This window comes from Botryllus schlosseri, chromosome 2 (genome assembly GCF_051294905.1).
Source record: "Botryllus schlosseri isolate E-star chromosome 2, Bs_hap1, whole genome shotgun sequence".
In the NCBI taxonomy this organism is placed as follows: domain Eukaryota; kingdom Metazoa; phylum Chordata; class Ascidiacea; order Stolidobranchia; family Styelidae; genus Botryllus; species Botryllus schlosseri.
In genome coordinates, this window is record NC_137237.1 from 17,582,434 (window position 1) to 17,598,627 (window position 16,194).

General features: G+C 39.5%; 1 protein-coding gene across 1 annotated transcript; it reads left to right on the forward strand.

Moving 5' to 3' along the window:
- The first annotated feature begins 795 nt into the window (after positions 1–795).
- LOC145433896 (uncharacterized) lies at positions 796–13,828 on the forward strand. Its single transcript, XM_080311150.1, has 11 exons — positions 796–976; positions 1,180–1,302; positions 3,619–3,744; positions 4,198–4,335; positions 4,920–5,118; positions 5,608–5,746; positions 6,701–6,851; positions 7,992–8,147; positions 9,871–10,057; positions 11,597–11,762; positions 13,180–13,828. The coding sequence occupies exons 1-11, from the start codon at positions 878–880 to the stop codon at positions 13,319–13,321; spliced, it is 1,626 nt and encodes a 541-aa protein (XP_080167276.1). The 5' UTR covers positions 796–877; the 3' UTR covers positions 13,322–13,828.
- Positions 13,829–16,194: the final 2,366 nt, after the last annotated feature.

Consider the following 16,194-nt stretch of genomic DNA (forward strand, 5'->3'; position numbering starts at 1 on the left):
ACACCTACCCGGGCCTAGGCGATGTAAAGAGGAGACATGCACACTGAATGCAAAGTTAAAGAAGATAGTACAAAAAAACAAGCAACAAAATGAGGCGGCATGTGACGGAAGGCGAGATCGATATGTTAATTCGTGGTCCGTTAAACTTGAATGCTGGGCTGACTGTCCCCTCCTTTCTTTTCCACTTTCGTTGTATTCCGAGTGCTGTGATATTTGAGTCGATGAAATTTCCCATGCAAATGATTCTGATCACCATTCGTCATGTTGATTTCGAGTACCGGCGGCGCCAGATGCCGTGTATTCATTTTCATTTCTTGTCCATCTTATTACTCTTAACTTAATTGTAACCATTCGTTGTAGCCTACTTGCGGTAGGCTATTTCATTTTCATTTATTTTAAGCCAAGATGGCTGTTTGGTTGACTATTCTATGTCGCTTCGTCGTCTTCATATCTGTTCGTTGTACACAATCTTGTGGTACTCTCATCTCGTTCAAGTCTAAATACATGCAATTTCTACTAAATGATCACTATAGTCAGCCCACAAGTTTACCGGACCCCGACCTGACATATCGATCTCGCCTGACTCCTTGGGTCACGTGCCACCTCATTTTGTCGCTTGTCCTTTTGTATTATGCTCTCTTAGTTTTCATTCGGTGTGTATGCCTCCTTTTTTACATCGCCAAGGTGTTTTATCGCAGTCTTCTGGTATATTGAAATGAGGAAATAGGTAAAATAAATTGATTGATTGAAGTAACTGAACTGATACACACAACGGGATTGCCTATCACTACCACTTTGCAGACTAATTCTTCCTCCATTTAATATATATAGTTTTGATTAGAATTGAATACCAGTATTGGCCTAGCTCATAAAAATCATGACGTTGCGGATTGGCATTGTACTGCTATTTCTGGCTACTATAATCAACGAAGCATCGTCTCAAGCAAAGAATAGCAAATCAGCGCGGAAGATAATAGTATGTTTCGTTGATCCTTCAATATTCAATGTTGTTCCTTTCTTCATGTTGGTTGGGATTTTGTGACATAAGAGAGAAAAAAATGATGTGTATTTTCATCAGAAAATAACGATTCTTCTCTTAACTAGAACCTTAATGTTCAACTTTTTTACTTGAAACTTTACCCAATCATCCCATACCTAATTCATAACCGTCTTGTGCAGGTACAAAATGTGAAGATCGATGATAAAACTCGAATATCGATATACGACGGTGTAATCGGTGCTGAAAAAATTACTGTGCTTTCGGAATATGCTCAAAATGGGAATTTACAATTTGTACAAGAGGTAGGTCAATCATTTACTGTATCTCAATTGCAACAGAGACGACTGGTTTTGCCCAGCATGGGTAATGGGTACTTGGGTAGGCCTACTCAATAATTTTGTGTGATTGGCATATTTCTGTCAGTAGCGTGTAAGGCAGAACCTTTTTTCCAATCTTATGCTCGCTTTTATGCGGAATTATTATCTTTTACCATTTTTATATGAATAAATTGATGTTGATTGTTTCATCGCAAATAGGCTACAATTACACTATGTAACATTTTTTTTCCTTGGTAAATAATTACCGTACTATGTTTTTTTGTGCCATAAAAACATGAAAAATCTTAGTTATACCACAATAACTTCGGGCACATGTTACTCAGAGTACTTTAAATCTGTATTTTTGGATCATTTCATGTCTTATCAACCTAAAAATAGATTGGGTCTACATCAAGTTTCAGATGACCTTCCCGCTGTTTATCAATGGATTTCTCCACTTCAGCTGTACTTTTGTAGTGAAGCCCACTGCAATTCCTCTTCCTCTTTATTTGCTTTTCAAGTTCACAAGTTTTTTTTTTCGGTAGCCTACCATAAAGGAAGGCTAAAAATAGTACTTTTATTCTCTATCCCATATATTGTCACTTTATGACTAAATTACATCCAACCGCTTCAGCAATGTTCATTCCGTAGCCTACTGCTTACATTTATGACTAGTGCGAGATCGCGAGTCTATGAATCACAAAAAAGGAGATGGATTCCAATGGAGACGGCATTCTAACCAACAAGCAATATATCGTTAGATTCAGAATTTCAACACGTAGCCAACTACGCCACGAAGCTAGATCATTTATTAATATTTTTATGAAATCAATACACCACACGATTGCAATATAATGAAAAGATAGGAGGGTGCCAAAACGACTTGGAGTACTGTAGTCTTTTAATCAGACACCCGCCTTGGCCTACAGCATGTAAATAAGAGGCAATGCACACTGGATAAGAGAAAGGATAAAATATAAGTAGGCGACAAAAATGAATGCTGCAGGTGTTGGTAGGCGAGGTCGATATCGGTGTTGGGATGACTCGAGTCATGACGTGACTCGAGTCACTTTTTACGTATGACTTGACTTGCCTCGAGTCACTTTGCTCAAATGACTTGACTTGACTTGGCGTATCAGAAATGTGGATTGACTCGTGACTCGGAGCAAAATTCACGAGTCAATTTCAAGTCATCAAGTAATCGGTGACGATAAAAATCACTGTGTCTTACATATGTTCGGATTGTTCGCGAAGCGCTGATGTAACCCGCAAGAGCGACCAATCATTCAATGATCGTTTGTCCTACTGAGCCTCCATTGTTCTCTCACAAATAAATTGAGCGCAAACGAAGTGATTGAAGCTTACCGCTTACGTTGTCGTAAACTAGTATAGTAAAGTAATTTGATAGCAGAATGTATAATTCTGTTCTCTGTTCTTACCTTAACCAAACCTCTTGTTTTATTGAAATTGAATTCGAATATAGGTTATGTAGTTCTCAACCATTAGCGCAGGCTCGAATAGTATCAATATGTTAATGGGCAATGTATTGCATCTCATCAATTCGTTTCTCTATTCTCTATTTTGGCTGATAACTATAAACGGAGGCTATGCAATTGCTTACGTAGTTTAGCAGTTCTACGTATAGGGCTATGTGAGCGATATAGCGCTTTCTTCTGCGTATATTTAACTCTGTATTCGTTCATCGGTTCAAAATCTATGACCATTCTATTTGTATTTCAGACAGCTAGCAAAATGCAATGACGTAATCATGCCTCATACTTCGAGAAGGCAACTTGACTTGAATTGTGACTTGACTCGTGACTTGACTCGACTTGACTCGAGTCACCTCCAAAATCGATTGACTTGACTCGACTCGAGTCACCTTCGAAAATCGATTGACTTGACTTGACTCGAGTCAAAATGTGCAATGACTCGAAATGACTCGTGACTCGAAAGTAGTGACTTGATCCCAACACTGGTCGATATGTCATATTGTGGTCCGGTAATCTTGAAGGCAACCTAGAATAAGTTCGTGCTGTTGATATCTTCTTTCAAACAAGCCGTGAGTGGACCGCTTTTGCTAACTAATTTGATCGATACTATCAATAGATGGTAGAGCTACTAAAGCGTTCCACCATAAATACCTGTATAATAATGATATATTACTTGTTGGGTTCGCATCCCATTGAGGTCGTGTTTTACAGTTTTGAAAAGCGAAGCAAAAATTTTCGGCAAAATACCGCCGGTTTCAGCTGGTAAAATGCAGACGCACGCCGTACAATGAGCATATTTATATTTCAGAACTTTGACTATGCCATGGATAACGGACTGACGCCTTTCTTGTCCGTACTGGATAGAGAGGAGTTCAGCAAGTCAAAGGCAAACGACGTTATCAAGAGCTTGGTGAAAAAATCTATCGGCGCAGATGTTAGTTTGTGTTGTTTTTTTGTTCTATTTTATCCTTCCAAAGTGTTGTAGATTTCCTTTATATCGATATGCTTGTCAGTTAGATGGGTCAATCATATTGAAAGTATACTATCTAATAGTCCATACTTTAATTACCCTTAAGCATGAACTGTATGTACGTTTTATCTCGATATCTGGAAATAACGATATTGCATGTATCCATTTTCCAATACCGGTTGCGTCTGTAATTGTGGTTATGAACATTCGCACCAATGGGTACTGTTGCTCTTTGTTAAATGATATAGTCGTAGTTTCCGAATCTACTTCTCCCATGCTTGGATCATACAACTTTTAAAAAATTGCATTTGCTTGTATTTTAGTTTTTTCAAGTTATGTGATGCCTTTGTGTTTTCGTCGGTGTGAATTAATGCACATTCATCAGTCACAAAGTGTGAACTTGGTTGTATCCTTCAGGTGAAATTTACAAACGCCTATATGGAGCTGCTGCATTCGTTAGATCCCAAGCCGCCTGTGGTTCAGTTTTGCCGCGAAAACGTTTACTACGCTACGATTTTCTTGCCTAACAAGTGGGGACACAATATGTATGGACAGGTACCCGTTTTCTTCCATTCGTCGTGATTCAATGTACAAACAGCGTTGTGTAGGACTGGGAAAAATGGAGTATCTGAGTGTCAAGTATTGAAGTTCGAGTCAACTTTTCCGGTATAACTCATCATTACGTCCTAAATACAGGAAAATTTCAGAAGCTGAAACACGCTCTTTTCTGTCGACTGCAAACGAAGCATTGTCAGATCATCTCGAGCAGAAATAAATTTCTTTTGTGCACATTGTGAGAACTGACAACGTTGCAGATTGATGACTATTTAAAAGAAAGGTCGTTTTTATCGACATGCATAGCCACTTGTTTTTGATGCTTTAGCGTGTATGAATTATCCAAGTTTTCTTTAAAGTTACTTGCGACATTCTTCAATGTCTCTCGCTCGCTTTATTGTAGCTGTCATACTAGATAACATAGCGATCAGTGGCACCATCTGGTTTTACAGGAAGTGGTGTCATATCCTGATACGACTATGATTTTCCCACTCTGTAAATGATTTGCGGAAAGTCTGGCAATTCCGTATGCCAGCCTTATGTTAACTATCAGTAGATTAATCCGAGATATCTGTGATTTTTAGCTGTCATTTTACACTATTTCGACCAATAACAATGTGAGTTCGACGCCAAGAGAGGAAATCGTTCACACCGTACACCCAAAACCAGGCAGGATTGTGGTGTGGCCGTCCTGCGCACTTCAAGCCGCACACCCACCTGCGGTCAATTATTTCGCTAATCTCATGATGCTGAGATTGGTGTATACAAAAGCGGATGCAGAGGGTGAGTGCTTTAGTTGATGCTGAAATCAACTGATACACGAAAATAAGACGTAATACGTTCACTGAGAAATATACTTCCTGTACAGGGATGATCATAGTAGTACTTGCTGATACCAGTATTCAACTAGAAGTAGCATTTTCCAAGTCAATAAAAAAATAAGTATCGTCGGCCTAGTTTTTGCCTTAAAAACTGAAAACTGTTACTAGAAGTGGAACTGGTCTAAAAATCATTACCACTTGAGTAGGCTAAGTACTACAAGTAGGCGAAACCTACTTCATTACTCTGAAAAAGTAGAAGTGGTTTGTTGCTGACCAGTGACCACCTCTGCTCACTCCTACGTCACCCAAAACGCTTTGAGATATTGGGAGATTTGAGGAATAATTAGACCAAGTCGTTGCGGTTGCTGCGATAGCAATGGCGACTCTGTTACCGCGACACTCTTTGTGAGATTTCCGGTTCGTTTGAAGAAAGAACGATTGCCCTTTTCAGAGACAGTGAGCGAGAAATTTTTGATGAAAGATCCCGAGAAGCCAAAACTCGGAGACTGGACTTTCACGAATGCTGACTCGAAGCGAGAGATCGACTATGCTAGTCATTTAAAACGAAGTTATTTCGACAGCAAACGGAGGTTTGTCAATTTTACTGCTCCGGCATTCGGCTGCATGTTGAGATTTTGCACCGTTACGGAAGGTTATCCTCGACAAATGTTAGGCCGTGTTAAGCCGAGTAACAACACGCAACAAGATAGTATATGGCGTTACCAATAACAACTATTGTAGGTTTAATTGGTGTCTCGGGTCACGGAAATAGGATCAATAGCATGATCATGTTTACGTGTTGTATCGACATCCTATCTGTTCGTTACATCACATCATGTCTTGATTGTCGCATTGTACCTTGTTTGTCATGAGCGCATGGAAATAATAGAACCGCTGACAATGACTATTATGACTATTACTACGATATAATCACCACTTGCGGAGAAAATTTGTAAAGGGGTTAAAAGTGGTATTGAATTGAAGTACAAATACTATAATGCTGTGGTTCAGTGCAGTGATCAAAGTCATCGCCCACTGTCGCTTTGAAATATTTCGATGACCCACTTCTCACGGTTGAACTCGAAATATATAATGCTGGCAGTAATTCTAGCCTTGTGATGTAGCCTAGCCTAATCATGACCATTGAACAGACTGGTCAAGAACATATTGGAATTATGAGTATTATGACTCGAGAATGTATCATTATGTCTTGATGGTTATTGTATGACCGTTTTCAAACCCCGAACCCTGTTTATTGTGTGTAGAAAATAGCGATTCCGAAGTCAATTAACTTGTCAGGATGAATGTCCTTACCTAGGCCTACTATATTTCGCATTCGGTTTGCTCCCAATGACTGTCAGCTGAAAAGCATGGAGTGTAATATATTTGCCGAGGCTGTAATGAATGAATGAAACCAAGTTTTCATTTCACAATTTCCAATTAGCTACATGGCTCACCCCGAAATGTTCCTATGGCACGCCCCTTAAGAACCACTCATAATATAATGTAACATGACCGATATCAATTTTTTGTATTTACGACAGAGGCATATATGTACTGGATGACTTATATACCCCGGCTGAATTGAAGCAGTTTCGTAACATCTTGCTGGAAACAAGTTCGCTTCGCGTTTCCGAATATGACGGCTTCGCCTTGGAAGACAACGATAACGTTCAGTGGATTGCGTCGTATGACGTACGTTGTCACTAATTAAATATATGTTCGTCGATGCGTGGATTAAATCGTCAGTGTATTGACCAGAGTATGGATCAAGTCACTACCTTCGAGTCACAACTCATTTCGAGTCATTGCACATTGACTTTGAATCATGCCTTCTACTTCAAAAATTAAACTCGACTTGACTAGTGACTTTACTAGACTTGACTCGAGTCACCTCGAAAAATCGAGTGACTTGACTTTACTCAAGTATGCTTAGAAAATCAATTGACTTGACTCGAGACAAGTCAAGTCAGTCGTTTTTGGCGGTGACTCGAGTCAAGTCAAGTTGGATTTTTGAAGTAGAAGGCATGATTCAAAGTCATTGCATTTAGATTAGATTTAGATTGAGTCCCCATATTCTGAATTGAGGAACAAATATAGAGTTGAAAATATACGCAAAAAGGCGTTGAATCGTTAGATCATATGTAGAACTGCTAAAGTACGTAATTAACGGTATAGCCCCAGTCTATAATCATCAGCCAAGCCAGAAATAGAAGATAGAAAACGATACCATGATATACAATTTCAGCCTGATGCAATTGTTGACGAATAATATCAACGTATGGAGGATATTCGTTCGATCTAAATCATACAAGAGGGTTGGTTATATGAGCACAGGGCAATGTGACCAGTTTATACAACAGTGATACATTGCTATTGGATGACTTAACTACTAGTTTTCGACAATGTTGCATAAGCCGTAACCTCCGATCATTGTGTTTGCGATCAATATATTTGTGATATAACAATAGAGTCTCAGTAAAACGCATAATCATTATGTGATTGGGTGCTTTCACAGGTTACACCAACCAGCATATAGCTAAAAATCCAGATAAAGCGATATAGACAACACCGATTACTCGATGGCTTGAAATTGACTCGTAAATTTTGCTTCGAGTCACAAGTCAATCCTCATGTATGAAACGTCGAGTCATTTTTATAAATTGACAGGCCTGAATGCACTTCAAATTGAGTTTGTTACAGCAAATGTGATTACGGCCGTTGCATGCAGTGCTTAATCTGGTAAATGCCAGTCCGATAATGTCATACGCTGAAAACATTTTTGTCGAAAACTACCGAGATTGTGTCTCAGCTGTGGTTTCTTCCGTTATCCAGGTGGAGGAATTTGTGAAGACTCCAGTCTGGACCAGAATGCAAGAACTGCTGTTCTTCTTGACCCAGGAAAACGAATGGTATCCATATGACGTCGCCATGAACTATATTCGTCCGGCGGATCATACAAGGATCCATCCTGATGCTGAGCCCCATCAGGTTTGGTCGTTTGATACGAGACATGGATTTTGTTTGTTAAAGAACGAATTCGTTAGCTACCATGTTCAATGAATAGTGTTCATACAGCCAGGGCCATGGCGAGATCCAAGATGGATGAAATACAAAGGACAGACAAATAAACCATGAAATTTTTCCGGTCCTAATGTCACCTGTTCAGGGCATTTTTGGTAAACTGATGACCAGGGCAATTTTTTTACCTAAAAATCAAAATTTTGACATTTTTTTACCTTAAAAAACTGAATTTTGACCTCATGTATGCGAATTAGGTGTTTCCGCACATAATGACATAACAACATTGTTGGGTTATATTTTTCATCTGAACATGTCACACACAATGTACAATGCGATAAGACATAATGCGATGTCATGAACAGATAGGAGGATGTCGAACGACACGCATCAGTAGCGATCCTTTACTCTAACATCCACCTCGGCCTAGAGTGCCCGATGTCACAGTTCTTTTCGATGTTGATCTTTTTTTGTAGCCGCCGCCCTTTCTACTAGTTCTTTCCATTCCTTGTGAGTGCTTTCTTTCGTCGGGTCTTTTACTGGGCTTTTTTATCGCCGTAAGAATGGTAACGGCGGGGGAAGAGGAGCCCAGATAAACCTCCGACAGGAAACGAACCCAGTCCGTCTGATTGGTGGGCGCTTATCGTAACCACTACACTATCTCCCCCTGTCTGAATTGTACTACTTATCTTCATTTCTGGTTTCAACTGTCTGTCTGTTTGAAGTAGTTTAGCCTGTAAAAACTTTTTTGACTTCAAATCTGACTAATTTTTACATGAAACAACTTAATTTTAACGAAATCTGGACCTATGAAGAATTCCAGTAGTGACATCACACATAATGGTACAACTAATTAAAATTTGTTGTATTGCAACGAAAGAAACTTTCCTACATTCTCAGGTAGAACCACAAAGTAGCTTGCCAAGAATGGAGAAAGAACGTTCAACAGCAGCAGTTGTTGGCTACCAACACTGAAGTTGTGCATACACTGCTGGTGACACACCGTGTTGCTTCATTCTGACGATGTTGCCTACATCACAATTTTTCATCATGCACTTCTGGATATAAGAACCAATGCCCACGCAGATTGCTTCAGTTAGGATATTGCGGCACGTTAAGCATAACACCACATGTCAACCTATTTGTCTCATTTGACCGTTTATGATTCACAATGAGCCGACAATTGGCCGTCTACAACGGTAGGCCTTTAAAGTAGGCTACATGCTGCAAAATTTCAAATGATAAGATCACTGACAGTGCAAACATCTACAATACAAACGAAATGCAGGTTGCAAAAATATTTTGACTTTGTAAACAATTTTGAATATTTTTGACATAACGCTACAATTTTGATAACATTTTGACATGTCAAAAAAACTGATGCCCAAAAATAAAATAAAGTCACTTTCGCCACCCTTAATCAGGGCCTCATTGACACAAATAAGGACACAATTCAAAAATAAGGACTACAAATAAGGATTTTATGGCAACCATGCCGACCACTTAATTGTTAAATCTTTATTAATACTGATTTATTTGATAGTTGTTTAAGTGGTAGTTATGAAATGTTGTGCTTGATACAGAGTACTTGCAACACCATTCGAGTCCTGTTGCTATTGATCTAACAAACACCTACACTTCTCACCTGATCTAATCTATTGATGCAGCCAACTGACGTATCGTCATCTTACAGGTGGAATACACCTTTCTTTTGTACTTGACCGAGAACGTCACTCGAACCGATTTTGGCGAAACCGTTTTTGTGGAGCGAGAGAAGCGAAAATCGGACGGAATTCACGCCTTCACAAATCCAGGCGGAGAAGAGTACGAGCCCATTGCCGCCGTTTGGCCCAAATACGGGAGGGTTGTTATTTTCAGAAGTAAGGTCACCCACAATTCTGACAGCTGCTGTAGCTCGGCAGGCTCGAAAAACCGGAGTGATTCAATTCGGAATTTAGTATTGGGCTTCGAGTCGAGTTTTCCAGTATGGATATTATGAAAATTTCAAATATTTACCTTTTATGCTATTTATACATGTTTTGGATGCTGTGGTACGACCAATCGAGGGTTTCAAAGTTTCCACAGTAGGAAAAAGTGTTGGAACCATAATTGAGTTAATATAACTCGCAGTGGAAAGGAGCGTACAATTTTAGTACTCACAATAATCGTTTCGCTATACTCAACTCGAATTATTACAATTAAAAAGCCTACTTATCAACGAGAATGATACTTCATCATCATCATCATCATCATTGGTTTATTAGCAATTTTATCAGTTCAATACACCACAAAAATGCGATACAATGAAAAGACAGGAAGATGTCGAAGCGACAAGGAGTAGTCTATGGAATCTGACACCCACCTTGGCCTAGGCGATGTAAAGAGGAGGCATGCACACTGAATGAAAGTAAAGAAGATAGTATAGAAAAAGAATGCGACAAGAAATAGGGCGGCATGTCATGGGAAGCGAGATCGATAGGTCAGTCGTGGTCCGGTAATCTTGAGGATGTACTGTATTTATTTAGTAGTAATTGCTTGTATTTCGACTTGAATGTGGACATGCTCGTCGACTGTCGGATGGCCGGCGGGATACTGTTCCACACATCAGGTCCGGCATATTTGATGGAGCGATGATCTTTTCGGTCGATCATATGATATTTGGACGACGTGGACGCGCGTGTGTTGTACTTGTGCGCTTCGGTACTTTTTTCCCAACCTGGAAGCCTTGAAACTTCAATTGATCGTATAACATCTTCCAAAAGTAGTACAAGTACAAGGCACACGTACGTTAGTTGAAATGACATTTGTGTGAAGTCATGTCCACCCACAGCATTGTATTGTCACGAGGTGCAATGAAATCAGTAGGATCGAGAAAAATAACACATTATCTTTGTGTGGTATATAAGTGATATTGTTTTTCGCGGTCACATAATTGGTACGGTACATATGTCAACTTTCCACGTCATCCTTACTTATGGGATGTCATAACGAGTGATACTCAACTCGAAGCGTAATGCTCTATTCGGAATCGAGCCACTCAGATACTCGATTTTACCCAACCCTAGTGACAGCAGGGGCGGGCAACTTCTTCAGTGGGATATGGTCGAGTGAAGATCAATATCCTTGTTGTTTGTCCGGCATTGACCTGTTTTCAGCAAAACCCTGTTGGACAGTAATACCAGAGGTGGGCATTTGTAGATTGCTTTGACCGCCATTGGTTTACGTGGCATACTGCTCGCTGGTGTCTTGGCTGGCCTGGGGCGAATCTTTCCCCGACCAATGTCAGTAATCACAGCCAGTCGAATATGTGGTAGTCTTGTGACAAAAACACTCTTGGTTTTAAATATATGATGGCCTATTCTGTTCAATGAAACACTTTTCGTTTCTGCTTACGGCGCAACATTTATAATTGTGTTTAGATGTGATAGAACATTCCGCGAGACCGCTCAGCACGTCACATTTGGCTTGCCGGTATACGTTTGCTTGCAAGGCAAGTCGAAGCAAACGTCTGTCACTTATAAAGCAAGTGTACGAAAAGATGGAAGCCATCGATGACGGGACTAAGGAATTTGCAAAGCTCAACCAGTGAGTCGATTAGTTTTTTATTGAATGCGAGAGCGCATTTGCATTCTTCGGTCTGCTACACATTGTTAGCTTGTATCTCTAAGGCAGAGAAAAGTTCTGTGTCGGCAGGTTGTAGGGGAGAGGAGGCCAAGATGAGACACTTTTCTGATAATTCAACGCCACTCGAAGAGTAATGCCTTCTGAGGATTAATTTTGGTACCAATGGAAAGCCTGTGATCTGTACTATTTATGACTATGGCTTGAGTTATATTGAACAACATACTGATGGATTACTTGGCCCTCAAAAATTCTTGCTCAAATGTCTCAACTTACCCCCAGGTGAGAGTAAGATGAGACACCAAGCAGTTCTTGCTCATTACACCACCAATTCATCCCAAATGATGAATCAACTAGCAGCATCGTGAATAAAATATAATAATCATGAAATAATTCACTTTTAAAAAGAATTTGTACATCATATACAAATTTAAATGACATCGAAAACCAATTATCCATGAGATCCAGCAACAATAAGAGTTTCGTTAATATTTTGTCTTGTAATGTCACATCTGGTAAACTACTAGATAAATGATACATTTTGTGTGCCTTCAACAGTAAATTTTGAATCTTGCGAGGCCTTCAATAGAAAAGCCCTCTGATACCCACGTCTCAACTTACCCCCATGGTTTTGTCTCATCTTACCCCCACACCTCAATTATTGTATAAACTTGAATAAAAAAATTTTTGTCTATTAGTTTTCAGAGGTAAGTGCATGCTTACACTGCTAATATTGCACTCAGCCAGCTCCAGTAATGTTGTTTTATAATATGGAGTACTATGATAGGTAGGTATGCCCTTACAAACATGTATTCACATAACTGACATCGACTGTGAAAATATAGTTTTTGGCATTTTTCTCCCCAACCTCAAATCTGTTTGCCTTGTTAATATGGTAGAACTATAGAATGACATTATGGGAACAGCATAGTTGAAGGAATCTGTCCATCAGAAAATTTTTCTATGAAAAAATTGCATGTCTCATCTTGGCCTCCTCTCCCCTATTTATCAATAGAGGATATCAGTACGGTACTTGAGTACTTGCTTTTACGCAAAACCTACTGACGACACTGCCATTCGATGGGTTTTTGAAAATACAGTCTCCGTGACCATTTTGCCCCATCGGTCGAATTTTACTCGCTGAAATTAGTGCAAACATATCCCGACACTATTTCCCACATTGTAAAATCCTAATTGGAAACATCAAGCAGTTTCGCCTGAAAACTGTTACCACTTGAGTAAATAGCACAAGTAGAAAAAACATGTTTGCCGTATACTGACCATCATATAACCTGGTATTGATTTTTTTCCGTGTCCTTGAGTACAAGCTGTCAGCCGAGTCTAGTTCGCTCACTATATACAACGTCTTTTGTACCAACAGAGACCTGTCAACAGGCCGTCACGATAACCCGGCCAAATCAAAGCTTTCCACGGAACAGTTGCAGGAGAAATTTGACGATATCAAGGCCAAAATATCCCAGCAAATGGCGGATGGCCTCCGGGATGTAGCCAGCAATTTGTGACAGTCTCTCCAATTCATCTCTTGATTCCATCAGATCGGGTAGAGTTCCGCTTTGGACATAATGCCGCGCGTGTTTGTAGTGTCGTTTTAAGACAACTCTGTCTATACGAACTTGATATTCGGATGCAAAAAAATATTTTGCTTGGGTCAATAGAAGTATGTGCTACTGTGTATCAACTTATTCCTAATTACAAGGGTATTAAACCTACCAGTATGGATTTTATGACTAGGAATGCATTTTTTATGGATAATTTTGCCAACTCCTGACAAATCCCACTATTGCATATGCAATGCACACAAGTAAACTGTCCAACATTAGTTGATATGTCAATTTTGTATATATTGCACCTTGCCAAGGTTTTTCACTGGAATGTTTTTGCACATTTTATCTCGATTTATCGATGCCTTCTTTTCAATCATTGTTACTATTATATGCAGAATTTTATCAGATCAATAAATTTTTCAGAAATCGATCACTCGGGTTTGTAATAAAAATACTAATTCCGTATACAGATGGTACCATTGCCTTCAGCGGACACTATTGGCATCAAAGGTGCCATATCAGGGAGAAATATAGGCCCATTTAGCTTTTGGATGATTGGTATTTAGCCCCAGCCAGAAGGAAGAGTACAACTATCGGAAATATGTTCCTGCATGTTATGTTTCTGCATTTGATTTCATGACGGCACCCAATGATTAGATGCAATATGTCAATTCATCTCATCAAATGGTAGTACACTTTATTGATATCATGTATAACATTGTCTCGATATTGTGATCTCACACGATCAATTCATATATATATATAGGCCTATTCCATTGCACAATAACTCGAAACGGTACACAAGGACGACCAACAAAATGCATACAAATACAAGTCTCTAGCGCAATAAGCAGGAGATTCAGTAGTGAACAAACCGAAATAAACACATCAACATCGCAAGCAGGATATCATCGAACAGTGTATGCTTGCAAGGACCGATTCACTCTCCACTGCCACAAGCTGAAGATGAACACGATAACATAAATCCCAGCAGCAATATAGCAGTTCTTAGCGGCGTCATCGTAATGTTGATACACGACGTCTTTGTTGGAGATATCAGTCTCGTTCAACTTTGCTATGTCCGCGTATAACGCTGGGCTTTTGATGGTGAAGAAAACACCCATCAGACTGAGCATGATCATGGCCCATATACTGATGAGGTTGCAGCAGATTGAGCATTTAGGTCCCAGAAGTTTCATCGCGCAGGCGGCAGATTAGATTTGGCCCTATATAGCCTGATAATTTGGTTTACACTGTACCAAGAGTAAAACGATAATTGTTACTATACGAACCTCCCGTCTGTTGTCTGACTGTCGACAGTAGGCAGAGGATGGTAACAAATGGTAGGCATGAAGGCATGGACACTGGACAGCAGTCACTACTTGATTGGCAATGATAACCGTGGATATTTTACAGCGTTTGCCTGGAACCTTGATACGTGACCTCCATTGGTTGACCTACTATCTGGTCAGGACCAGAGGCTATACACTCCCCTGAGCCAGGCACTAGGAGAGGCGATCAGGACAAGATTGTTCGCCAAGTCTTGCTGGCGCTAAACGTGAACATGTGATATTATTCGAAAATTTGAAATAGGCTATGTATGTGCTATTCTGCGAAAGGTTAACGATGAGAAACTAGATTCATCATAAAAACTTAATTACATTATCCATCACAGGACGAAATATGTTTTGTTCAACGTAACTCGAACCTCAACTCAAATTCAAAAGCACACAACGATACGGGGCAGGTGACTATCTTTCTTAACGTATCGATACAACAGTTACAGTATACTGGGCAAACAAACTATTTTGTTAAAAGAGGGTGGCCATTTATTTGTGAAAAATTAAGATCGTTCATCCACAATAAATTCAGATGTGTCACTATTTTGAAATGGTATCCTGACTCAGTGGGTCTTCAACTTTTTCGGCCCCTACATCCCTTGACACATTCCAGAAAACAATTAGAAAATATATATATGAGCTATGGTAGCCTATATTTCTCATGACAGACCTCTCCCACTCCATATGGAATATACTATGGTAAGAAGAGTGGGTGTAGTTCCTGGACAATTTTGTATCCCTTAACAGCGCACCCATTTATCATCCTTTTCCATCGATATCTTTTTAATTACCGTATTTCATTTCTTGTATAGATTATGTTATAATAACAAAATAAACTAGAGTGAAATAACCCGGATTACATCCAATCATAATCAGTTTGGGCGAAGTATGATCAAATTGTTTTGTGCATCATGAAAGCGAGTATCGATAACAACGTACAACCACATTGCATTAATAACTTGATTGAGTGAAAATTAAAATAAATAATGTAGAAAGCTTGTTATTTAATGACTAATCGTCTCAAGACAACCCAAAGTAGTCAGTAAATCAAACTAACAACTACCAACCTTAAAATGTACTGCACCACCTCTCTCGCATCATGCGAAAGGTTGTACCAAAGGAGCCACGTTAAGACACATTTTCTCAAACTGTGTGGAGTAATTCAGGGCTTGATTGGACAGTACCGGTAGACCTACAATTTGAATGGATTTTTCATGTTTTGAATTCTTGTAGAGAATAAATGAACTATTGATCTGTAAATCACATTTTACAAACGCAAATACAAAAGTAATGGCCGGGTAACTTGATGTAGGCCTATAGTTTCCAGCCACCAGCGAGAACGAACCTGCAGAAAGGCATTCTGGGATTGTGTGTAGGCCGGGCAAACCGTTCCATAGGCGCAACCAATTTTTGGATTATGTGGCGAAATTCATCAACCTTGTTATTAAATCTAGGATTAGAATTTCAAAAATGGGATTCTATCCCAAGCCA

What these genes read in the sequence shown, in the direction of transcription:
- LOC145433896 (XM_080311150.1), top strand. Translation starts at nt 878, where the DNA reads ATGACGTTGCGGATTGGCATTGTACTGCTATTTCTGGCTACTATAATC. An exon ending in TATTTCGACAGCAAACGGAG is followed by an intron (nt 5,747 to 6,700) that starts GTTTGTCAATTT and finishes TATTTACGACAG; the next exon opens with AGGCATATATGTACTGGATG. An exon ending in AGTGGATTGCGTCGTATGAC is followed by an intron (nt 6,852 to 7,991) that starts GTACGTTGTCAC and finishes TCCGTTATCCAG; the next exon opens with GTGGAGGAATTTGTGAAGAC.